The sequence below is a fragment of the Podarcis tiliguerta genome (assembly GCF_965153285.1).
Source record: "Podarcis tiliguerta genome assembly, chromosome: 16".
NCBI classification, from domain to species: Eukaryota; Metazoa; Chordata; class Lepidosauria; order Squamata; family Lacertidae; genus Podarcis; species Podarcis tiliguerta.
Genome location: NC_139549.1, coordinates 9,534,751 through 9,559,901, shown reverse-complemented (window position 1 = coordinate 9,559,901; position 25,151 = coordinate 9,534,751). Strand labels below are relative to the sequence as shown.

The window sequence follows — 25,151 nt, the reverse complement described above, 5'->3', positions numbered from 1 at the left end:
GGAAGGATCTGGTGAAACAGAACCCAAGTCTAGGAAACAGGAAGGACAAATTTGACCGGCCACAAGCCATCCCCACCCCCCAGGGGGGTGGAGAGAGAAAGAGAAAAAAAAATGTATTTCCCCCTTTCTTGTGCACAAAGACCTTCAGTGTTGCATTCCGGAGGAGGCCAGAAAAATTATAGCTGTCCTGCTACTGCAGGCAGTTAGAAAGAGCAGAAGACTCTCTGCACATGCTCAGAGGAACACTCCACTTCCCTGGTTTCTGGCTGAGGGACCAGCCAGCACCTTGGCTAAGTCCCGCTCGAAGCAGACCCCGCTGAAATCTAGCCATTCGTTTCAGCGGGGTCTACTCCGAGTAGGAAGCGTGCTTGATGCAACCCCTTCAGCAGGTTGGCTGGTTCGCCCTACCAGGCCAAGGTTCCCCCACCCCGATCCGCAGGCTCAGGGCACAGCTGGAGGGAGAGATTGCAAAGCGTTTCAGGAGCCAGGAGACTGCAGAGAGAAGGAGGGGAGCAGGAAGGAGGTGGAGTCATTCAGGGAACATTACAGGGTGGGACTTGGCCCCGAGGGACTCGGGAGAGGCTGCTGGGTGGGGTCCGCTGCCGAGTGGGCGTTGAGCCGGGTGCAGAAAGGGGCAGCTCGGAACAACACCCTGTGCCTCTGTTGTCGTGAGCATCTCTGCAGGACAAAGGTAGACAGCCCTGCTGGACTCCAACTCCAAGCAGCCCCAGGGAATTATGGGAGCTGGAGTCCATCCATCAACATCTGGAATAGTAAAGACAAGCGTCCGAGGACTTAGAAGCAGTTGCGGGGGGTGGAGGAGAAAAATATCCTCAGGTTCAGCAGCTCCCCCAAATTCCCCATCTCCACAGAGCAGCTGGAAACTACAAAAATTGCAGTTGCGATGAAAATTTGCACGCCACCCCTGTACCCGTAGATTTCAGGGCTGTTCACCACATAAAATTGCAATATAAAAAAGTCAGCTGGGATGACAGGCTCCTATAAAAGGACAAGGGAGGCCATGAAGAACTGGAATTGGATACCCATAACTATGTATATCAATTTGAATAAACAAATAAATATCGGGGGGCGGGGGGGGTAAGGTCAGAATGTTTGCAGCTATAAAGGAAAAGGATTCTCACTTCTTCCCAAGTAAACGTTTACATGTTTGATATGGAGATTTCAAAGGTGACTCATGTGTTCGTTTCTGAAAAATAGATTGATGTTTCACACATACACACATACCTCACAGACACAGACATTTGTGTGTTGGACCAAGGTTCAAATTCGCACGTGACCCTGAAGCTCCCTGGGTGCGACGATGGAACTTCTCAGCCTAATCCGCCTCGCAAGGTTGTTGTGGGGATTAAATGAGGAGGCGGGGGCCACTTTGAGCTCCTTGGAGAAGAATCTGGGATAGCGACATGGGCGTAGCCTGGCTTTATTTTAGTGGGCCGAGAAGGCTTTATGTTTGGGGGGGGCGGGCACAGAACCGAGATACCTGCGATGCAATTGGTCAGTTAGTTAAGTATTTCTATTTATTTACTTGGTTTAGAGGGGGGCAGCCGCCACCCCTGCACCCCCTTGGGCTAAATAAATAGATAAATAGATAAATACATTCCTCTCTAACCCCATCCACCCAAACAGACCCCTGGAAAAAATTGCTGAGGGTTTCAGCCGACCACTCCATGATTTCCCCCCCAGGTGTAGCAATTGTCATGCGCTGTTTTCCATTGTATTTTTTAATCCGTGACATCCACATTGTGAAACGAGAAAACACAATATAAGCAGAAAAAAGAAAAAGGAATCAAAATCAATTTTAAAAAGCAAGAATCGTTAATGCAAACATCTGGATAAAGCTATTGAGCCAAGAATGGTCCACAGACCACAGTTTGAGAAACTGGCACCCCTGTTTTGCATTTCTTTTTTTGGGGGGGAATAGTGGAAACCGACTTAAAAATAATATATATTTACCTACTGCAGTGTGTGGGGGGGGGGGAGATTGGTAGTGCCCCCAATTCTTCAAGGTTAGACTCATACCCTTGGGCATCGCTAGTGGGCAGTGCCAAGGCAGGTGGCGACCGTCCCACTGCAAGACTGCCAACTCTTTTAGGGCTGAGCTCTTTGGGGCTCAGACGGTGGCATCTCAGGCAGGCATCCCCCAGGCGAAGCTATCCTTATCACCACACGTCCTTGCCTGGGATGGGGAAAGTTCACCTGTTGGATTTCTGCCCGTTACACTGCTGTTAGAAAGCAATTCACCTCGTGCCAGGAAAAAAAGTGAGACTGACTCCCACCCAGGACACAGGAATAAGGTCAAAAGTGCCTCCCTATAAGATTCTCCCCATATAAGTGCCTCCAAAGTCTGTAGGAACAGGAAGTCTTGAGCGGTTTCTTCCAGGTGGGGCAACTATATATAGGACTAAATCTAGGCCGGGAAGGAACCCTTTTCTATGCCAGGTTTGCACTTCTCTCTGACACAAAAAATAATAACAACCAAGAGTGCATCTGAGCATGTAAAGAGTTCCTTCTACACTGAGGAGTAACCACAGCCTGGGAATAGGAGACAGAGCTCTCAGTCAACCAAGCTGTGCTTTCAAAACAAGAGCCCCACATTTTTTGAAATCCAGCACCCAAAACAAACAGGGGCTTGTTTTTTAAGGCTTTCCCCAAACCAGCACCCAAAACACCTTGCCCACTTGGAACCCATGTTTTTCTCAACTTCTGGTGTGGAGCAGGAAGCAGACAGAGCCCTCGTCCCAACCTATGATGTCACCCCAGCACCTCACAAAGTCACCCCCCAAATGGCCATGATTCTGCCCCCCTGGCACTCTCTCACACCCAAGAGTTAAAATCTGACCTGACCTCGCCACCACCCCTCTCTCCAATTCCAAGCGGCTGAGCCAGCCAGAGGGAAAATTGCAATGCTAATCCCACGGCCTATACCAACCCTGAGTCCCACCCACGGCCACAGCTTATAGCCACCCACAATTGCGCAGTGCGCACACTCAGCCAGGCCCCAAGCAAAGCCTCCTTTTCCCAGCAAGGGAGTCCCAGTCCTGACCCCACAACAAAGGCCACGCTCTCACTATGTCCAGTTTAAACCACAATTACATCGCTTTAACCGCTGTAGCTTCCCTTAAAAGAATCCTGGGAACAGTGTCATGTACAATCTAATGGCCAAAAAGCACCATCAACCTGGGTTGCGGTCGCCCAGGGGAAGACCTCGGCGCCATTTTCTTTTACAACGGGGTTTATTGTTGTCGTTCATTTCATTTCTATCCCACTTTGCAGTTTCGGGAAGAAATCTCAAAGCGGCTCACAATACATTGAAAGCATCCAATAAAACAATCCAGAATAAAACAAATGCAAGCTTCAAGAAAATTATTTCAGATAAGGGGCGTTTTGCTTTCTCCAGTCGCCAAACCGGCAACCAGAGATCTCCACGTGGTCGCAACTGGACTTGCGCCTGGTGCCTGGTTGGTTGCTAACACAGCCTGGGAAATGTAGTTTTTTAAAGGCGTTCTTAGGAGCCCTCTATTCCCCTCACAGAACTACAGTTCTCAGAACTCCGATTGCTAAACCATTTGGGGAACTGTAGCTCTGAGAGGGAAAATATGGGTTTCCAATGGGTTTGGGTTTCCACCCAAACACCACAAAATGGAGGGTCACATGTCTCCTTTGTTTTATACGCCCTTGCAGGCGTCCTAAGGGTGCCCACAGCCTAGAACCAGGGCACAGCCGGGCACCACAGGTGAATGCCAAAATATTGGTGTGGGGCGAGGGGGAGGCAATCACCCCACCCCCAAAAGCCACACATCCACGCTACACTGCCTTTGCACACGTCCTCGAATACCAGGGAATTCTAGCGCCCGCTCCCATCTGCCTCGCACGCAATCCCTGTTAACTGATGTGTATATGTATGAATATTAATTTGGCAATTTAGGGCAAGCCAAAAGGAGCAGCGAGTTTCCTGGGAAGGAGAGGGAACCATGCAAGCGCTCTCTCTTTCGCATACACACCCTCTCTGCCCCACCCGTGCCCACAGCCGTGACCTGAAGAACAAGGCTATGGGGTGCAATAATCTGTAGCAGCAGGGGGGGGGGTGGACCTGTGGCACCCGACATTTGGAGGGCCACAGATTCCTGACCCCATCTTATATATCCCAGCCAATCAGGGAACCCATACCAAATGCATTTACAGAGGACGAGGAAGCAGGGATGAGGAACGAGCAAATGTTGGACTCCAACTCCCATCAGCCCCTGCCAGCATGGCCAATGGTCGGGGAACATGGGAGAAGGAGTCCAGAAGCATCTGCAAGCCCATTAGTTTCCCCCGCCCTGGCACTCCACCACCCAGCCACTGACACCTCTCATGCCAGGGATGATTGACTCTGCACGCTAATGATCAGGAACAGCCACCCGGATGGGAGTTCGAATCCTCCCACTTGGTGTGTCAGAGGTAGAGCGAGAAAAACCCCGGAGGAGATGGCAACTAGAGGTTCGTCTAAAAAGTTTAAAGGCTACAAATTAAGACAGAGTGATCGTGGGAGCCCCTGGGGGGCAGTCCAAAGGCAGAAAGTCCTCCTTCCCCCCCCCAAAAAAAGACCCCCCTGGGCTCTCCAGTTCTTACCCCATCCGGTGCCCATGTGGCTGGTGGGAGAGCAGCTTAAGAGTCAGGAAGGTTGTGGCAAGAGTGCCCGCCAAGCCCTGCCCGGCACAGCGGCAAGGCCTGACCCACTTCTGCTTCCGACTTGTCACCTGCTCTCTCACCCCACTCCACCCCACCCCAGGGAGGGGAACTTCGCCAAGTCATACCAACTGCTGCCGGGGAGGATACCCACAGAGGCAAGCGCCCCTTCAAATATCAGCTAGCAAACAGGATTCTCCCCCTTGCCTTTCCATCGCCTCCTTCAGCCGGGCACCGGGCACCCCTGCAGTGGCACAAGCTGGCAACCGGTACTTTTTTCTTTGCCAAGTCGTCTTGGCACTGGTGCCAGGGGTGGGGGCGGGGGGGGGGGTAGCACCACCAGCAGCAGCACGCAAACTGTTTGGTGCTCCCAAGGAAGCTGAGGGGAAAATAAAAGGAAAGGTTGGTGGGCGAACCCTCCTGGCCCTCCCTCGGCGCGGCTGTGCCAACCGGTTGGCACCGCGCCCGGCTCGTCGCAGGTTTCCCCCTGCCAAGCCAGGCTCCTGTTACAGGCCTCGCCTGGGGTACGGCAGCCAGGCCGGGGATGTGTGCCACGCAGGGTTGCCATGGAGCGCGGCAGAGCTCAGGGGCAGCGTCGTCCCCCACCCTGGGGCGGCGAGGGAGGGGGGGCACCTCCAGCAGAGAACAGGGCGCGGCACACGGAGGGAGATTTCTCCGTGGTTTCATCAGCCGCCCCCTGAGGAGGCTGGCTGCTGCAGCAGCCCAGGCTCCCACGGCAACCAGGCCACGTTTGGCGCAGCCGGCCCAACTAGGCCACGAAACCAGGAGCAGAAAGCAGAGCATGAGCCGGGCCGGAGAGCGGGCGGCCGTTCTGGCTGACCCTGTTGCACTGCTGAATGTCCCAGGTGCCTCCGAAACCCCAACCTCCTTGCCTGGCATTTGGGGTCACCAGCAACCCCCCCCCCACACACACACTTTTAACAGATAGAAAAAGCAAAACTTTCAAAAATAACAGGCAATACATTCATCTTTACCGCTGAAATTCGGCCCAACAAAGATAATCTCAACCTTGTCCAGATATCCAAATCTCTTTTGATATCCTTCCGTAACTTTCCGTAATTGCCTTTATATAATTTCAATTTTTTTGCAGTCATATTTACACCCAGATACTTCACCTTTTTTGAGAAAAAGCAAAACTTTCAGGAAGGACATGGGTTGGTGGGGAGAGGAATGCTGCACCTGTTGAATTTCTGCCTGGGCTGCAGGAGCGAGAAGCAGGAAAGGAGTCCCCAAAGACTCAACCCACGAGACCACCCAGCCAAGCGAAAAGCAGGGCCAGAAATAGGCCAAAGTGTAACCCCCCACCTCCCACAGCTTTTTCTTCTTTTTATTAGAAAAAAAAATAAGTGTGAGTCTTAAGCAGTGATGCAGCTGCAAAACTGGGTTTCAACACAGCTGTTTCAAAACCATGCTTAGTTGACACCCACTCTTTATCAGAGAATAAAGGAAGGGAACTCAGCACATGCTCCGAGGTTCATTTTAAAATCTGCATTTCCCTCAACGACTGAATGCATGCAAATGAACTGAGGACTTTACCGCAAAATACCCTGCAAGTGAGCTGGTGGCAACAGAATATTGGTGGCAATTTTATCTGCTTAGTTGTGTTTATTAGGGGCACATCTTCGCACACGAACAGGCTGGTGGCTGAGGCAAATAAGCATCTGATACTCCGCACATGCTCAGAGGAAAGGCTAACCAGCCAGCACAAAACACCATCATCACGAAAAAGCTAGTGACATTCAGTTACGTTTCCTCACAAGCACCCACTGAAATTAATGAGCCTTAATTACGCATATCACTTTTAATGGACAAAGCATAGCTGAATACCACCCAGCGTTCCGTCATTCTAATTTAATTTTTTTAATGTTTTAAATCATTGTCGTTAATCGGTCTTCTCAATCCTTTAACTGTTTTTGTAAACCTTTTAGAGGCTTTTTCTTTTTAAAAAAACCATCGAGCGGTACACAAATCTTACCAAACAAACAAACAAACGAAACAAAACTGAGAAGGGAGAGTTAAAACCAAGACTGGCTGCCGAAGAGGTGCTGGGGGGCTCAGTTTAATTTTGGGATGCCTTAATCCGAGCATTTACCTTCTCAGTCGCCCTCACGTCCTTGCCTGCTATTTATTGCTCTTCCCCATACACACACACACACCAACCGACAATCCACTTTGTTGCCTCACAAGCCCCCCCCCCTTCCCCCACCTCCAGCACATGAGGAGGACACCTGGGGACATGGCGCAGGTGTATTCTTAGCTGCCTCCCCACCTTGCTCACCCTTGCGCTGCCGGTTCAGAGCCCTCAGGGAGGTGGGTCGGCGCAAACAGGCGGGTGAGGCTGGCTCGCCTCGCAGCCCGCCTCCGGGAACCTTCTTCCTCCGGCACGCAGGTGGGCAAAGAACTGTGTGTCCACCTTTACACACGAGAAGAGCTTACAATCCATGCTCCCGTGCCAGATGGGTGGGGTACAAACAATAAATGATTATTATTTTTACTTCAGCAGCCATGGCTGCCTCCCCCAAAGAATCCTGGGAAAGCGTACCTTGCTAAGGGGGCTGGAAGTCATTCGGTCGCTGAGCTACAGTTCCCAGAGTTCCCTGGGAAGCGAAATTGCTTGTTAATCTTGGGAACTGTAGTTTGCTCAGGGGGCAGAGTTGTTCGGCTCTTTGCCCTCACAAATACACAACTCTCAGGGCTCCCTGGGAAGCGGGATTGGCTGTCAATCCTAGAAACTGTGGTTCTCACCTTCACAAAGCTACAGTTCCCTTGACGGTTCCCAGGATCCTTTGGGGCAGGGGGGAAGAGGGGCATAAGAGTGCTTTAAATGTATGGTATGGACGTGACCCACATCCCGACTGGGGCAGTGAGTGTTGTGTGGGTGCGGAGGACAGAACGCAAAGACGGAACGGCTGGTTATGGGTTGCGTCCAAGCTTAATCATAGCCAGAGTAGGCACAGCAAAATGAATGGACATGATTAACATTGGGCCAGTGGGTCTACTTTGAGTATAACTTAGTTGGATACGGCTCACCACTTGTTCTCTGGTTTTCTGGGCAGTGTCCAACTGAAGCATTTAGAACAATTAAGAGCATCCTATTTGTGAAACAGAAATCACAATATATATACTTAGACAAGATAATATAAACATAGAAGTCAAAATCAGAGTGAGAAATAATCTAGCTGGGGTAGGGATCTCCCAGCTGGCATAAGAAGCAGAGACTTATAGGAACATAGCAAACGGCCTTTGTTACATCCAGTTCTGTACACCAGAGTTTCCCAAACTTGGCTCTCCTGCTATTTTTTGGGACTACAATTCCCATCACCCCTGACCACTGGTCCTGCTAGCTGGGGGTGATGGGAGTTGTAGTCCAAAAACAGCTGGGGACCCAAGTTTGGAAAACATTGGTAGCAGTGGAGACGCCAAAGAACTGAACCCAATACCTTCTCCATGCAAAGTAGATACACTACCACTGAGCTATCCACATTTCAATGATGTTTTAAAAAGTATTAAGATGTTGTGATAAGGGAGGAGAGAACGTCGGATCCACACACACACACACACACACACACACACACACACACAACTGTGAAAGACCCCACAAAATTCTGATGCCACACAGGCAAGATCACACCCTGCGTTAAGTCTCCAGGAGTAATCACCACTTCCAATTTCTGGATTCCCAGTTGCTAATCTGTGTCATTAACCAGACTCACCAGACTAGGAGAGATTGCCAGTCAACAAAAAGGACCTTTCTACATTGGAACATAATAGCTTATACTCATCAGTCTTATCAATCAGACCCGTTTGGCCATATGGACCGTCTATATTATTCTGTACGCTGAAATAAGACGGATGGAATAGTTTTATTGTCAAGGGGCAGAGGATGGTGTCTCTTTCTTGTGGGCTGTATTTGCAAGAAACAAAAGTGGCAAAGGGCTGTTTTCTAGGAGCGACTCTGCCAGACTCAGAAACCACCAGAGCTATGACAGGAGAGTCCTTAGTTTAAAATACGTAACTCAGGAATCTTCCATTGTCATCTCACGATCGATTTGAAAGTTTTACTGGGTGAGCCATTAAAAAATATATGTACTTGAAAATAAAATAAAATATTTATTTGATTCAAATGATCACATTTGCCATCCTTTTCCTCCCAGTCCTTGTAACTCTCACTCATCAACTTTGATGCTAAGCAGACTTCCTAAAAGTAGGAAGTATTTAACATGTGTGAAGCACTTTCTTTGTAGTGCTACCAATAATACCGCTTTTTTTACAGTCTGGACCATAAGCTGCATTTCATTCCACTGAAAGTGGAGGAGGGAGGGAAGGAAGCTCCCCCTTTGTCCTAACTTTACAAACTTGTTTCGGGACACCGCAGAAGGTGGGGGGAGCTGAAAGGTCAGGCGAAATCCAGAGCAAAAGTCCCACCCCCCCCAAGAATCAAGGCTCCCAATAAGAACAGAAGAGGAATCCGGCTGCCGGATCAGACATAATGGCCCATCTAGCCCAGGATTCTGTTCTCACAACGGCCAAACAGTTGCCTGTAGGAAACTCGCAGGCTGCTGCCAGGCTTGCCAAGGTGAGCACACCTATAGACACAGCCCTGTAAGGGAGGGAAGGGTAATCAGTGGGGCTGGGTGTAACTTGGAGGGCAGAGTCCAAGCAGTAAAGTTTGCCCAAAGGGAAAAGGGAAGAAAAAAAGAAGTCGCCCACTCAGTTCTTATTAACACAGCACCCAAGCAAAACGGGCACCTTAAGAATCATACCCTTTGGATTCCAAAGGGCACTACTGCATTTGAGACAAGGCCTGCTTCCCATGCCCGTGTGCCAAGCGGGTAAAACAGCTTTCTGCTCACTTGCCATCCATTCCCTGCTTGCGGGTGGTACGAGAGTGGGAAGCGGGGATGCACACGGGACGAGATGCCAGTTGGGCCCCTCCCTCCCTGGCAGCGCCAAAGCCACAGACGCCACCCCTGCTCCTTCTTGCACACAAGAATAGCTGGGTCTTAGCTTCAGTGGGGTAAGGTATTTGGGGTCCACCCTACGGAAGCAAGAAATCCTGCAGCAACCGCAAGGTTAAGACACAAGCCTGACAGCAACTCTAGCTAACAAGGAAGCTCTTGTCCTAATAAAGTCCCTCCCCAGGTTACCGTCCAGCAACTGGGCAGTGCCCGCTCTCCTCCAACCATGCCCACCTGCCCCTAGCACCATCCCCAGCTCATACGAGGACGACGACAAGCCACGGTCATGTCTTACCCCTATTCAAACCTAACAGCTCCAACAATTAAAACCGGCTCCACCATTATTTGAACGACGTCCTTTTGGCGGGCACACGCTGCCCACCCCTGGCAAGGAGTCAATACCTGCCTGCCTGGACAAGAAGATTTTGTGACAGGGGGTGCAGGTGGCATATGATGGAGGGGGGGAAACTACACACAGAAACATGCCCACAGTTTATGCCAGGGCAGTGCCAACCCATGGCGCAAAGAGGGCAAAGGATAAACAGTGGAGAGGATCCCTACCTCTCTGATGTCGCCAAGGCCCAGACCTGGCACCAGCCACGTTGCCAGGAAACCTTTGCGAACCAAGCACCCCCTAAGTTCATCCTTCAATGCGCTGGACGTCTACAAGCTTAGCAATTGGTAAAAATAGCCCCCCAAGCTGGGAATCTTCAAACTCAAGAAGGAAGGGGGTGGGGGAGTAACCAGGGAACCTGTCAAAGGAGGGGCAGAGTTGATCCACTCTCAAAAAGGCCTGGAATGGTGGAGTAATCCCCCCCGCAAAAGAGGGGAACATTCCCCCTCCCCAGATACATAACTCTCGATCCACAGAAACAAATACCCATACAAGCAATCGGCTCCAATCATTGGTATGGAGCCAGGGAGAGAGAAAACGGGCGTGACTTCCAAAAGATCGCCCTCCCCCCCCGACAAAATCAGGTTTTTAAAAACTGGGATAGGGAAACGGCTCCCGCCTGCACTGATCTTATCCCCAACGTGCCTTTTTGCGTCCTAATATCACCTCTTATTGGGAAGTGGGGGGGGGGGGAAGAGAAGGGATCTGGGGAAAGTAGGTGATGGGGGGGTAGTGGTGAGGGGGAGAGGAAAAAGAGCCATGAGGAAACTCCCACCCAGCCACCCCACGCAGCTTGTTATGTGGGGCTCGATTTCTGCTCTCGGGGTCCCCGCGTGTGCGTTTAAATCTCCGGGAAGCAGAGGGGAAGTTTCGAATGAGAAATGGGGGGCGGTGGATTTCCAAATTCCTGGTGAGGGTCAGTTTTGAGACCCAGAACCCCCATCTCCGGAGGATCGGCGCCCCGCCGCGGAGGATCGGACTCACCCCAATATTTTCCCCTTCCGGCCGGGTTCTCGGGACGCTCCGTGGACACTTTTCAATAGGTACCGAGATCTCTCTTGCGCGCGTGCCTGCGCTGGCCGGTGTCGGCGGCGGAGTGTCGCGCACGATCCCCTCCGCCTCTCTGCGCCCCCTCCCGGCTCACCTGTCCTGGCCACGCCCCCGGCTCACCTGTCCTTCCTCCCCCGCCCCCCCTCCAGCTTAGCAACCCAGCTGCGCCAGGCGACCTTAGCCTCCCGCAACCCGGAAAAGGAGGCCAGCCCTCCCCGGCTCTCCCTCTCTCCAACCCCCACCCCCGACATTGCGCGCCCGTGTACCCCCCCACACACCCCACCTGCGCCAAGCCCCGCCCCCACCTGCCACAAGCCCCGCCCCCGAGCCTCCCGGCGCCCCGCCTTCTCCGCACCTGGCTCGCGCAGTTCCACTCGCCATCTCATCCTCTCGCGTCCTATTTTTTCCCTCCTCTTCCCAAGGCAGCGGGGACGATCCCGCCTGCGCCGCCTCGCCATTGGACGGAGCGGGCGATCCCTCGCCTCCCACTGGCGGGACCCGCCGCCCTTCATCCCTCCGCACCCGCCTCCTAAGCGCCTGGGTGGGTTGGGTGAGGGGAGAGGGTTATTTCAGGTCGTAAAAGCTGGCGGCCATCAGATCCCTTTCTCTCCTCCCCCCCCCCTTTATCCGCCGGACGCCTGGGTTCTTTGCAAAGGCTTTCCAACGCCTCCCCCCCCCTTTGCTGGGAATCTTTGCAAGGGTTAACGGGCTTCTGCAAACTTGGGGTGAGGGGGGACTGGAGATCCGGCATGGGTAAGGTTTTTTTTTGGGGGGGGGCGTCATTTCGGTCACTTGAGGAGAGTCCTAGGAACAGCTGAATCATCCGAGGCTGCGGAAGAGAAGTTTGCAAGCGGAAAGGATGATTTAATCCTCAGGCGGTGGGGCAGGGGAAAGTGGGGGGGGGGGGGACACACGACTTCCCACTTGGGGAGGGGGGAGGATTGGTCACCCCCTTCTCCTCCTCCTCCCCCCCCCCTTGCGCCGCAGCGCTTGGCTTGGATGATGCAGCCCGCAGCGAAGCCATCTGGCTCTGGATCAGCCCCAAGCGCGCACACGCCCTAAGCACCATCTACAGGCCACGTGGAGGTCCACCGCTCCCTCCCCCTGTTGTATTTATGCAGCCGTTCCTTTGGAGCAAGAACCTAGCCTGGCCTTCGGAAAGGCTCTCCAGAGCTGCTTCGTGCAAATCAATAATAATGAAATAACCCTGTGCGCAGCTTGCTGCTTTTTAGAAAGGCATGGCACGAAAGGAAAAAGGGAGGGGAAGGGCAGAGGTGAACAAGCGAGCTCGCAGGCCCTGGATTCCTCCTGCGAGAAAGTGAATAAGCGGCCTCTACGGAGCCCGCTCAACCTGGCGAGATTAGGCAGTGCCAGCATTGGCATGCGTAGCCGGACAGTTGGAACTGGAGGGGATGGTTTTGCTTTCAAAGTCCAAAAGGCTACATTTCTGCTTCAAGAGACTTAGGCCCCGTCTTCACTACAAAGCACTCTGATGCCGCTTTTGAAAGGGTGGCTTCCCACCCCAAAGGATCCTGGGAACTGTAAAGGTTGCTGGGAATTTTGTGGAGACTTCTGTTCTCCTTGCAGGGCTGCAATTCCTGGGGAGAAGGAAAGAGGGGGTCACCTAACAACTCTCAGCACCCCTAACTAACTACAGTTCCCTGGGTTCTTTGGGGGAATCCGTGACTGTTTACAGTGGCGCTGTGAGTTAAACCACAGAGCCTAGGACTTGCCGATCAGAAGGTTGGCGGTTCAAATCCCCGTGACGGGGTGAGCTTCCGTTGCTCGGTCCCTGCTCCTGCCAACCTAGCAGTTCGAAAGCACGTCAACGTGCAAGTAGATAAATGGGTACCGCTCCAGTGGGAAGGTAAACGGCGTTTCCGTGCTCGGGTTCGCCAGAAGCAGCTTAGTCATGCTGGCCACATGACCTGGAAGTTGTATGCCGGCTCCCTCGGCCAGTAAAGTGAGATGAGCGCCGCAACCCCAGTCGGTCACAGCTGGACCTAATGGTCAGGGGTACCTTTACCTTTAACTGCGTCAAATGAATTAACATGCAGATGGGGACTCTGTTGAGAGATTTTGAAAATACTTCTTTGCTCAGAGTCTGATCTGCGTTCTCCGGGTACTTGTTCTCAACCTGTGGGTCCCCAGATATTGTTGAACTACAACTCCCATCATCCCTGAGCTCTAGCCTTGCTCGCTAGGGGTGATGGGAGTTGTAGTTCAACATCATCTGGGGACCCACAGGTTGAGAAAGGCTTCGTGATTACATGGTTTAACAACTGGGCAGCAGAACTCCTGCTATTGGGTCTGTGAAGGGTTAAAGAAGGGTCAGGGGAGGCTGGCCAGGATCATCCAATTGGAATCTGGAGTTTGAGAAGGGAGTGGGAACTTGTAAGCAGGAAGTGACCTCCCAGCGGTGGGCAGGGTGTATGGGGGTCCTGGGCTGCCCCGATGACAAGACCCCCTTCTTAGCATCGCTGATGTGGTCCAGAAGAAAGCAGATCAAGAAGAAAGCAGATCAAGTCTTTGGGGCTCCACTCTAGATTTGTGTAATGTTTACTCTGCAACCTTTTCTTCTCCCAAAGAAATCCCAAAAAGTGGTTGACAATGGAGGGAGTGGGGCGAGGGGAGGATATCTGGTGGACCCCCCCCCCACTAGAAGCAAAATGAGATTGGGTTCCTTGTGTTTTTGGGATCGAGGGGCTAGCAGAGAGAAGACTCCTGGGACACCAAAGCCTGGAAGATTGGCAGCAAATAGTTGAGAAGAGGATATCTGGATTCTGTGGACTCTGAACATACTGCAAATGTGTTTTGTATTAACGGATCCAGAATGATTTTCAAGAAATTGCAGAACTGGGGGTGGGGGTGGGGTCAGAGAAAGAGGCACATGGAAAGGCGGTTATATCCACAAACCATCTTCAAGATTTGCCTGCTACAGTGGTACCTCGGGTTACAGACGCTTCAGGTTACAGACTCTGCTAACCCAGAAATAGTACCTTGGGTTAAGAACTTTGCTTCAGGATGAGAACAGAAATCACGCAGCGGCAGCAGGAGGCCCCATTAGCTAAAGTGGTGCTTCAGGTTAAGAACAGTTTCAGGTTAAGAACAGAGCTCCGGAACGAATTAAGTTCTTAACCCGAGGTACCACTGTATATGATTCTAGAGTGCAAGGCTATGGGATCCTGGGAACTGTAGTTTGTTAAAAGGTGCTGGGACCTGTTCTGTGAAGGGTGAACTACAGTTCCCAGCTCCTTTCAGGGGAAGCCATGTGCATTAAATGTGCGTCGGCAGCCGTTTAGATTATGCAATATGAAATAAGCCCAGGCTCCAGAGTGCAAGGCGTGCTTTGAATGAACCACGGACCCTGCCCCACAGCTGGTGGTGGGGTGCAGATGGGGAGGGGGGTTTGATCCAGCAAAGTGCCCAGGCTCAGATCCATGCCAAGGAAACTCTCCAGCTGTGCTGGGCAGGGTGGTGTAGACTCCCTTATCCCTGCTCAACGCCCCCCCCCCCCCAACTTGCAGGTAACTGGGTGGGGTCACACACACAGGCCCAACCTGTTTGGCTGCCGCCTGACGGGCGGGAGAACAGCTCACCGTGTTCCTCCACACTCACCTGGCCTCACCTGAACAGACCCTCCCGCCCCACCCAGTGCGCAGCCAGGAGCTTTGTCCTCCCCCCCTGGAAAAATTCCTGGCTTCCCAATCCTGTTCCCTTCCTTCTCAGCCTGAGTCAGAAACAGCCACACGCAGGAGAGCTTTTTGAGCTGAGCTGGGCGGAAAGCTTGGAGGAAGCTCACAGACCCCTTGCCAAGGCAAACAGGTCCCTTTGCACAGACATTATCTCACTGAAGCGGCTGAGCCCAAGGCCCATAGCAGTGGGGGAGAGCCCGTTCCAAGAGGGATAAATAATAATAAATAATAAATTTTATTTATATCCCGCCCTCCGAAGCCGGGCTCAGGGCGGCTAACAACACTAAAATAGTGCAACATTATAAAAACATTATAAAAATTAATTAAAATCAAAATTGATGGCAACCATAAACTAAAGTTTTGTAAAGATTGCCAAAGGAGGGAGTCAGGCTGCACCCTGACCAAAGGCCTGGTGGAACAGCTCTGTCTTGCAGGCCCTGCAGAAAGATGTCAAGTCCTGCAGGGCCCTTGTCTCTTGTGACAGAGCGTTCCACCAGGTTGGAGCCGCAGCCGAAAAAGCCCTGGCTCTAGTTGAGGCCAGCCTAACCTCTCTGTGGCCTGGGATCTTCAGGATGTTTTTATTTGAAGACCGTAAGTTCCTCTGTGGGGCATACCAGGAGAGGCGGTCCCGTAGGTACGAGGGTCCTAGGCCGTATAGGATGCAGGATCTGGGCCCAGCAAGGCTCGGGTGCGTGCCGAGGGATCGCAAAAGCCCAGCCCTGGCGGTTGCTCCCCCCCCCCCAAGCGCGCACACCTCTCAGGATTGCAGCTCAGGCCTTATTGTTCTGTTGCTCCGGCATGGTGTAACCAAAGCAGCTCTCTGCCCCGAGGAGCTTACAATCGGAGCTTGCGATGGCTGTGCACTCTACCTTCATAGAATCATCAGAGTCGGAAGAACGGATGCGTGCGTTTCCCTGCATACAATTTCCTTCCTGAAATTCGGCAGGGGCAGAGTAAATTTCAATGTAGAAATGGACACATGCAGAAGGTGCGTTTCAAAAGGGACAGATTCAAGAACTTACATAGCAGTAAGAAGCACTGGGCATGCTTCTGAGCATGTACAGAGTGCATTTCAGTACGGACAGTTTAAGGTGTCCCCTGAGCACATGCGGAGTGTTGTTCGGGTAAGGAGATGTGCAAGTTCTCCTGAGCATGTACAGTGTGTTTCAGTGGGTGCAAGTCGCGACCATATACCTCCCTGAACCTTAAGATCCTCCTGGGAGGCTCTGATCTGAGTGCCCCCAGCTGGATGAAGTGAGGCTGGTGAGAACCAGAGAACGGGGCCTTTTCAGGAGTGGCTCCCTGGTGACAGAACAGTCTTCCAAGGGAGTTTTCTCCAGAACCATCTTTGTGATACTTTCAGATTTCTCTGTTTACCCAGCCCTTTCCATAAATGATGTCATCAGGGTCTATCCCTGCACTTTAACTCTGGAGCCTGCCCGCCTGCAGGAATCTTTTGCCTAAAGTGGGGCTCGAACTCTGAGATCAAGAGTTTACTGACGGAGGTATCCATCGTGAGCCAAGTTTGTTTGTTTTGTATCTCTAGAACTTTTGACTCAATGGCTTTATGTCTTATTTTCCCTTTATTTGGTAAATATTTGAGGTTTTTGTTCTGCTTTCTTTTTCTTTTCTTATTTATTGTATGCCACCCGGCACGAGCTCAGGGAAATGCACTCTGCACATGCCCAAAGCCATGTTTATTTATTTATTCACAACATGTTTATGCTTCCAATGACCTGGGAGAGAACAGGTTTCAAATACCCACTCAGCCTTGAATCTCTCTGTGTGCGACCTTGAGCCAGTTGCTCATTCTCAGACAAACTTACGGTATCTCACAGGGTTGTTGTGGAGGGAAAAGAACTACCCGCACCTTGAGTTTACTGGAGGAAATATTTTATAATAGTAATAATTATTATAAGTATATACTACGTGGAGGTGATCACAGTATTCTGCCCCGACTTTCAGAGAATTACTGAGTCCTAGGCACACTAGATTTCAAGCTGATTTTACAAATGAAAGTGTTTTTAATTGTTGTTTTCTTTAAAAAAAAATATTGTTATAATTGTTTTTAATATATGAAATGGCATGATTGTTTTGATGGCTGTTTTTATTGTGAGACCGCTTGGAGATGTTTTATGGGAAGTGATTCATGAATGGAATGAACGTTGTTGTTTTTTAATAAAGTTTATTAGATATTTTATAATTATAAGAAGAAAAACAGTAAAGAAAAACAATACATAAATTCAACAAACAATACATCAACAATAAAAAGAGGAAAAAAACAATACAATACAACAATGTACCATAAAAAACAAAAAAAGACACAAAAACAGACATCCAAATTTTATATCTAAATTTTTCATTACCTTATTTCCTCGACTTCCTCGCACCTCCCTTTTTTGTATTCTAGTTCAAATTATCTGATTCAACAAATCCTTTCCCTTCTCTTCAATTTTTATTCTATAATTTATCCTGACACAGTTTAACTTTAAATTTCCCACTTTAACCCATTAACACTTAATATTCATATAATTCTTAATAACCCTTCTGCTAAAACCATATAGCTTCATGAATGAATGAATATCTTGAGTTATTTGAATTTGCTGTCTGTATACGTTCATCGCCCAGCTATCCACAACTTTGCTTTTAGTACACAGGACGTAAACAAAGCAAAAAAAGAACAAATAAACAAACAAGCTGGTTAAAACCATTGGAAGAAGCGGTCTGACAAAGCATCGCTGTGGCTGCCTGCACACCGTAAATTGAAAGCATGCGCGCTCAGAGAATGCTGGGGAATGTCGTTTGTTCGGGGTGTTGGAACTGTAGCTCCAATTAGGAGTAAACTACAGTTCCCAAGATTGGTGGCTGGGGATGTGCTTTCAATGTGCTTTAAATATATGGTGTGTACCATATATGGGACGTGGGTGGCGCTGTGATCTAAACCACAGGGCTTGCTGATCGGAAGGTTGGCGGTCCCAGCTCCTGCCAATCTAGCAGTTCGAAATCATGTCAAAGTGCAAGTAGATAAATAGGTACCACTCCAGCGGGAAGGTACCATATTTTTCGCCCTATAGGGCGCACCAGCCCATAGGGCGCACCTAGTTTTCAGGGGGGGGAATCAAGGAAAAAAATATGATCCCCCCCCCCCCCGCAGCTCTGGGAGCAGCGGACAGGCTGCACGCAGCCTGTGCGCTACTCCAAGACCACCTCTCTGCTTTTGCGGGAGGTGGCGGAATTCCCCCACCTCCCGCAAAAGCCCACAGGAGCCGTGTGCGACTCCTGCGGGCTTTTCGACCAGGAGGGAGAAGGGACTGAAACGGCCAGTCAGTCCCTTGTCCCTCCTCGGGGAAAAGCGTTTCAATGCACTGCTCTGGTTTCACCAGAAGCGGCTTAGTCATGCTGGCCACATGACCCGGAAAAACTGTTATGCTCCGGGCCCCCACAAGGTCTGAGGGACAGTGGACTGGCCCCCTGCTGGAAAAGTTTGCTGACCCCTGGACTAGATCATGGGTAGGCAATCTAGGGGCCGGGGGCTGGATCCGGCCCAATTGCCTTCAAAATACGGTCTGGGAACCAGCGTGTTTTTACATGAGTAGAATGTGTGCTTTTGTTTAAAATGCATCTCTGGGTTATTTGTGGGGCATAGGAATTCGTTCATATTTTTTCTCCAAAATATAGTCCGCCCCCCCCACAAGGTCTGAGGGACAGTGGACCAGCCCCCTGCTGAAAGAGTTTGCTGACCCCTGGGCTAGATTGAACCTCAGGGTCCCCTCCAGCTGCAATTCCACAGCCAAGGCTCGAGGACACTGTTACTCATAAGGAGACCCCAGCTGGATCAGCCAAAGGCATAGCTGTCAACTGTCCCTTATTTGGCGGGAAACTCCCTTATCGCAGCGCCGTGTCCCGCTGCTGTCCCTTATTGATGAAGTCCCTTAAATTTCCCAGGTTTCATGCTTGCCCGGCTCGGGAAGGAAGCAGCGGCTCGGGGTCCTCTGCTGTGAGAGAGAGCGCGCGCTGGTGTCGTCATCCTGGCGCAATGAGTTCCATCGGTCCTTCCCCGCCCAGGAGAGGGTGGGAGGGAGAGAGACTCTTGCCCACGGCGCCCGCAAGCCCGGAGGCGGCTGCAGCGGTGGTGGCAGCTGAGGGGGCGGCCTGAGGGAGGAGGAAGAGGAGGGGATGGGGAGGGATGCAGAAGGGTGGCGCTTCAGCGGCCGCCGCGGTACCGCAACCGCTTCATGCCGGATTGACAGCATCTGTCAGACCTACCAATGTATGTAACTCTTTACAACAGCAAAATCCCTTATTTTGGCTGCTGATCCCTTATTTTCGAGGCTGCTGGTCCCTTATTTTCAAATCTGTAAGTTGACAGCTACGGCCAAAGGCCCACCTAGTCCAGCACCCTCAATTCGCGGTGCCCAGCCAGATGCCCCCGGTGGGAAGCCCCCAAGCAGCTCCCAACTGCAGCTGCGCCTTCCTTCCCCACCCACTTCTGATTCCCAGTTCGCTGCCTCCGACAGCGGAGGGAGGCCTTGAAGCCGCCGACTCCCCTTTATGGCGTGCACTGATTTGAAAAACCCCACACGGCAGGAGGCAAACTCTGTGGCTGAAGGGATTTAGCGGCGCGGCGCTTGCTTTAGGGGGGCGTCCGCCTCGGGTGGAGGGGAAGCTTTCCTGTGTCAACCACTTCAGAGGGGCCGAGGAAAGAATGGCGGGCTCAGGAGAGGCATGAAAGGCAAGCCACAGTCGGAGGCGTGCGTAAACCACCCTGCGCCCCCAGAAACCGACCCTGCCGCCTGATTTCTAATTTTAGGCCCTGTCAGAGAGGAACAGATCCTGCAAGGGGGAGATAGAGTGGGAGCCTCTGCGCTTTTTATACATTCACCTCTTCCTCCACCGGCTCAGATTTTTGGTGGCGTTATAGAAAAAAATTGGGGTTGGCTTTGACAGCCTTAACTCCCCATCAAGGGACTTGTCGGTCCCCTAAGTCCGTTGGGACGTGGGTGGCGCTGTGGGTAAAAGCCTCAGTGCCTAGGGCTTGCTGATCGAAAGGTCGGCGGTTCGAATCCCCGCGGCGGGGTGCGCTCCCGTTGCTCGGTCCCAGCGCCTGCCAACCTAGCAGTTCGAAAGCACTCCCAGGTGCAAGTAGATAAATAGGGACCGCTTACTAGCGGGAAGGTAAACGGTGTTTCCGTGTGCGGCTCTGGCTCGCCAGAGCAGCGATGTCACGCTGGCCACGTGACCCAGAAGTGTCTCCGGACAGCGCTGGCTCCCGGCCTCTTGAGTGAGATGGGCGCACAACCCTAGAGTCTGTCAAGACTGGCCCGTACAGGCAGGGGTACCTTTACCTTTTTAAGTCCGTTGTCGGTCGGAGAAGAATGGATGGAGACAGGATCCAGCAAAGGCAAGGGAGATCTTTATTTCCCTGTTGTTAACAGAGCCCCCTCTGCTCCTTGCAAGGAGGCGAGAGGCTCCGAACAAAGGCGTACAAGGACCTTTAAAGACTTCAGAAATTGCCAAACCCCAAGACCATCCGTACATCACAGAAAGAGGCTGTTTACAACAGAAATTTGAGAGTGTGGCTTCTCTCCTGTCTTCCGAGATACCTGATAAAGGCATTAGCTGGCCAGTCTAGGCCGTTCTTTTGAGATGGTAAATAACTTTAGTTCTTGAATCCAGGTCACAGGTCTACCCTATCCCTACACAAAACACGCCCGTAAGACAGGATTTGTAGGACTTGTAAGTGAAAGAAGTACTAGGGAAAGTTTCTCCCACATTTCCCCCTCTGTCAAGGAAATGTTTTCGAGTCAAGATGGCTTCAGGATTTGCTCTCCTGTACGGGTAAGACTGGGAGAGACCGCTGCCTGAACGTGCTGGAGAGATGCTGCCAGTCAGTGTAGACAATATTGTGGCACTCCGGGCCTGCTTGTGGGCTTGCCGCAGGCATGTGTCTGGCCACTGTGAGAACAATATCCTGGACTAACTAGATAGATCACTGGCTTGATTCAGAATTATGCTTATATCTCTCAGGGCCACACTTAACAGGGGCCCAAACCTGCCACAACACTCCCTTTACCCGACAGTAGAGCCGGCTACCTCTGGCGGCGGGTGGCAGGGAGACTCCGTTGGAAGGAAACATAAAGCGATAGCTCAGTCAGTGGAGCACGAGACTCTTTAATTTCAGGGTTGTGGGTTCGAGATTCTGCCATTGCAAGGGGTTGGGCTAGATGACCCCCTGCAGTTCTATGAGTCTCAGGCATGGGCAAACTCCAGCCCTCCGGATGTTTGGGACTACAATTCCCATCATCCCTAGGTAACAGGTCCAGTGGTCAGGGATGATGGGAATTGTAGTCCCAAACATCTGGAGGGCTGCTGTTTGTCTATGCCTGGTCTTTCTCATCTTTCCTCGGCTACCAGATGTCTGGGGATCCCAGCCTCTGCCCCGGGCCCCCCTCCAGCAGTCAGATGACAACACAAAGAAGTTTATTCTGGCCCGCTCTCTTCCTCCTCTTTCGCCCCCACCCTCTGTTTTCCTTTAAATCTTTCGGTTTCTCTGAAGACTCGAGAATCACGCTGCGGGTTGTGGGTGGGCAAAGTGGGTGGGGGGGATGTTGGGAAGCGTCAGGGAGGAAGCCGTCACTTCCCCTGTCATGCGCAGCCGTCTAGGAACATGAAAGGCCACAGAATGGCTCATATCACAGCCACAGCCGCACAGGCGGGTAATTTTAGATTCCGGGCTTCGTGGTTTCCCAGGCGGGGAATGGGTTGCTCTTCAGATCAGGGAGGGGAATCTGTTTCAACCCCCAAGGGCCACATTCCCCTCTGGGCAAACTTCTGGGGGCCGCCTGGCTACAGATCTGGCCTTTAAGCTGTAAGGAAGCGCAGCTGCTCCCATCGCAGATCTCTGGCCCTTCCCCTAAAGCGGAAGTAAGCTTCTAGTCCTCATGGGCCAATATTAAAGATCTGGCTTTAATAGGAAGCTGCCTTAGGAAGGCTGCACTTTGTCTACAGTTCGGGGGAATAAAAGGCTAAGGGGTAAACCCTACAAAAGTGGAGTCCCTAAGATAGTTGGGTAGCAACTTCCAGCAACTCCTGCAGCCAAGCTGGTGCCAAACCTCTTGCTCTGGTTTCCTTTGGGCCCCTGAGAGCGGGGGCTGGTGGTCTTGTCATCTGGGCAGCCCAGCACCTCCATACAAACTGCCCAGGATTGAGCCATGCAGAGGTCACTTCCATAAAGCCATGAGCCATGATGAAGCCTCCAACTCCAGGGGCAGTCTATCTCCAAATACCAGACACTGAGGAACAATTGACAGGAGAGGGCTGTTGCCTTCAGGCCCTGCTTGGGAGCTGCTGAAATGCACCTCCATTTTGCTCTGATTTTAACTCTTCGCTTGCACTCATGCCTGGGCATTGCTTTTTTAAAAGTGCTATTTTATTGCAAAGCGATAAACCAGGGCTTAGGAAACCTGTGCGCCACCCTCCCAAAATAAAGTTGTCGTGGGAACTGTAGTTCACCCTTCACAGTGCTAAAATTCCCAGCACCATCAACAAACTATGGGTCCGAGGATTTTTCGTGAGCTTTAAATGTATGGGGTGGACCGAGCTGTATTGTTAAAAGCAGGGATGGGGAAGCTTTGGCCCGCCAGATGGTGCTGGACTACAACTCCCATCAGCTCTGGCCAGCATTGGTCGGGGATGATGGGATTTGGAGTCCAACAACACTTGAGGGTGCCGGTGCGGGTTCCCCATCCCTCTGTGTGTGTGTGTTTTAAGCTATCCTATGGGTGGGTTAAACCACAGAGCCTAGGGCTTGCCGATCAGAAGGTCGGCGGTTCGAATCCCCGCGAAGGGGTGAGCTCCCGTTGCTCGGTCCCTGCTCCTGCCAACCTAGCAGTTCGAAAGCCCGTCAAAGTGCAAGTAGATAAATAGGTACTGCTCCGGCGGGAAGGTAAACAGTGTTTCCGTGCGCTGCTCTGGTTCGCCAGAAGCGGCTTAGTCATGCTGGCCACATGACCCGGAAGCTGTACGCCGGCTCCCTCGGCCAAAAAGGGAGATGAGCGCCGCAACCCCAGAGTCGTCCGCGACTGGACCTAATGGTCAGGGGTCCCTTTACCTTTACTCTGGCAAGCAGATGGCCCATTGCATCTCCTCTGGGTCAAAGCCAAACCTGTTGGGCTCCTACCTGCCTGGCAACTGTATGGGCATAGGAGCCAGGCCAGGAAAGAGGGAGCGGCAACCATCCTTTTGCAGGAAGGTCTATAGCTCAGTGGATCTGCTCTGTGTGCGAAAGGACCCAGGTTCAATCCCTAGCACCTCACAGGTAGGGCTGGTAGAACCCCTGGAGAGCTGCTGCCAGTCTGTGCAGTCAATACTGAGCTATATGAATACCAAGACTCCGGACAAGGCAGCTTCCTGTGTTCCTATACAGTACATGGGCCCTGAAAAATATTTAGGGAACGTTTGGTGCAGCTGGGGACACACCGCCCCCTGCTGGCAGTCACAGAGACGCCACTTTGAGTACATGGATTTCAAAAAATGGGAGGTTCCCCGGGAAGATGTGGGGGACTCAGCAGCCCACCTCCCTCTCCCTTGGCACGCAGCCTTGCTGACTTTCGTCCTTCCCGTTTCCAGATGGGCTGGATCCAAATGCATTTGCGGCATTGCGGGGGGGGGGGTATTCATTTTGCACATGCTCAGAGAAGCCCTCGCAAGCACATCTCTCCACAGTCGCTGCAAAAGCGGCGCTCTTCCTTCCTTCCTTTGTGTTGCTCTGCACACGCTCAGAAGTACTCTTGTCGCAAGCATCCATTCCCTGGGAAATGTATACCCTGCCTTCCAGCTTCGCTGGGGTAAGCGGCTCCAGGGGGGGTGGGTGTCTTGACAAAGGGACCCTCCAAAGGCCGCAAAGGTGTGGTCAACTTGGTAGTAATGACCGCGAGCTCCTGGTCAGAGAATGTACTCGGGGTCACTTAACCTTATGTCTGCCCACCTGACCTCCTCATTTGCACCTGGATGCAATTGGTCAAATTCAGGGTTCCAGTTATTTTTTTTTGTTGAGACATGGGGGGGGGGGGGAGATGGGGGGGTCGGGTGGCCATGTTTCTATTTTGCTTAATGTATGTAGAGTTTGGTGTCAGCGTTGCTCATGCTGTTCATTTGTGTTTCTTTGGTGGTGGGAGAGGTTGGGGTTGGCCTCGGGTGTGGTTGTTTGTTTGTGATTGGCTGTGGTGGTCTTTGTTTTCATGTGTGAGCGCGGTGGGTGGGTGTTTTGGATCAGGTTAGCCATATTGATTTGTATGCTGTTGGTGGATTTTTGTCATTGTCTTGTTGGGCTGTGTATGTGATAAAGGGGAGCCATACCGGGGTAAAGGCATCTTCTTCTGTTTGTCCCCGTGTCAGTTTATTGGTTAATTTTTCTAGTAGGGCTGTTTCCCATACTATTTGGTACCATTGGTCCATACTTACTCCTGACAGGTCTCTCCAGTGTCTGGTTATGGTGTTTCTGGCTGCTGAAAGTAGGTGGGTTATGAGTTCTTTGTGGTGTGAATGGGCATCGTTGTCTTGGAAGATGTTTAGCAGGGCCAATTCTGGGGTGATGTCTAATACTTGCTTAGTTATTTTACATGTTTCTTGTATGGCTGTTGTCCAGAATAGTTGGATTTTGGGGCACTCCCACCACATGTGGAGGTCTGTGCCTGTGGAGGTGCACCCTCTCATTCAGGGTTCCAGTTGAAGATCTGTAGCTCAGTGGCAGAGCTTCTGCCTCACATGCAGAAGGTCCCAGGTTCAGTCCCCAGCATCTCCAGAAATCGTGCCTGGAGCCTGCGAGAACCCCTGCCAGTCAGTGTAGACACTATGGAGCTAGATGGACCCTATGGTCTGGGCTTGGTATAAGTCAGCTTCCTATGATCTCCTTTAAACTAGCTGTACATTTTGAATGATGAGGACTAGAATCTTGCAAGCAGAGGTCCCTGGCATCTCCAGATAGGGCTTGGAGAGGCTTCTGCCCATCTATGTTGACAATACTGAGCTAGATGGACTTGGCTCAGTATTAGGCACCTTCCTATGTCCCTATAGAACACTCGTTCTGCATTGCTAAGAAATCAAAACTTATATAGTGAGGATTCACCAGCACTTTGGAACTCTCTGCCGATTGCACCTTCGCTGCACTCTTTCCGGCGCCTGCTAAAAACCTGCAGTTAGGAAAGCCCGCCTAGATTTGCAGGTTAATCTGGTTTCATGGGACGCGGGTGGCGCTGTGGGTTAAACCACAGAGCCTAGGACTTGCCGATCAGAAGCTCGGCGGTTCGAATCCCAGCGACGGGGTGAGCTCCCATTGCTCGGTCC

The 25,151-nt window shown here is 51.7% G+C and overlaps 1 protein-coding gene and 1 long non-coding RNA gene across 4 annotated transcripts in view; one reads left to right on the top strand and one right to left on the bottom strand.

Annotated features, from left to right (window-relative positions):
• Nucleotides 1-11,862, bottom strand: part of ZBTB7B (zinc finger and BTB domain containing 7B) — a 54,896-nt gene extending 43,034 nt beyond the window's left edge. The window contains exon 1 of one of the 3 annotated variants that reach the window (XM_083416631.1): nt 11,468-11,862. In XM_083416631.1, coding sequence (XP_083272757.1) covers nt 11,468-11,624 — 157 coding nt within the window. In that variant the 5' untranslated portion in view covers nt 11,625-11,862. Of the gene's footprint in view, nt 1-4,632; nt 5,231-11,046; nt 11,199-11,467 lie in introns of those variants that run through there. The other 2 variants (XM_083416635.1, XM_083416634.1) reach the window with 2 other exon arrangements.
• On the top strand, nt 3,673-8,837 carry LOC310666292. Its single transcript, XR_014505859.1, has 2 exons — nt 3,673-4,500; nt 5,801-8,837. It is a non-coding gene; the product is annotated as an uncharacterized lncRNA (long non-coding RNA).
• Nucleotides 11,863-25,151: the final 13,289 nt, after the last annotated feature.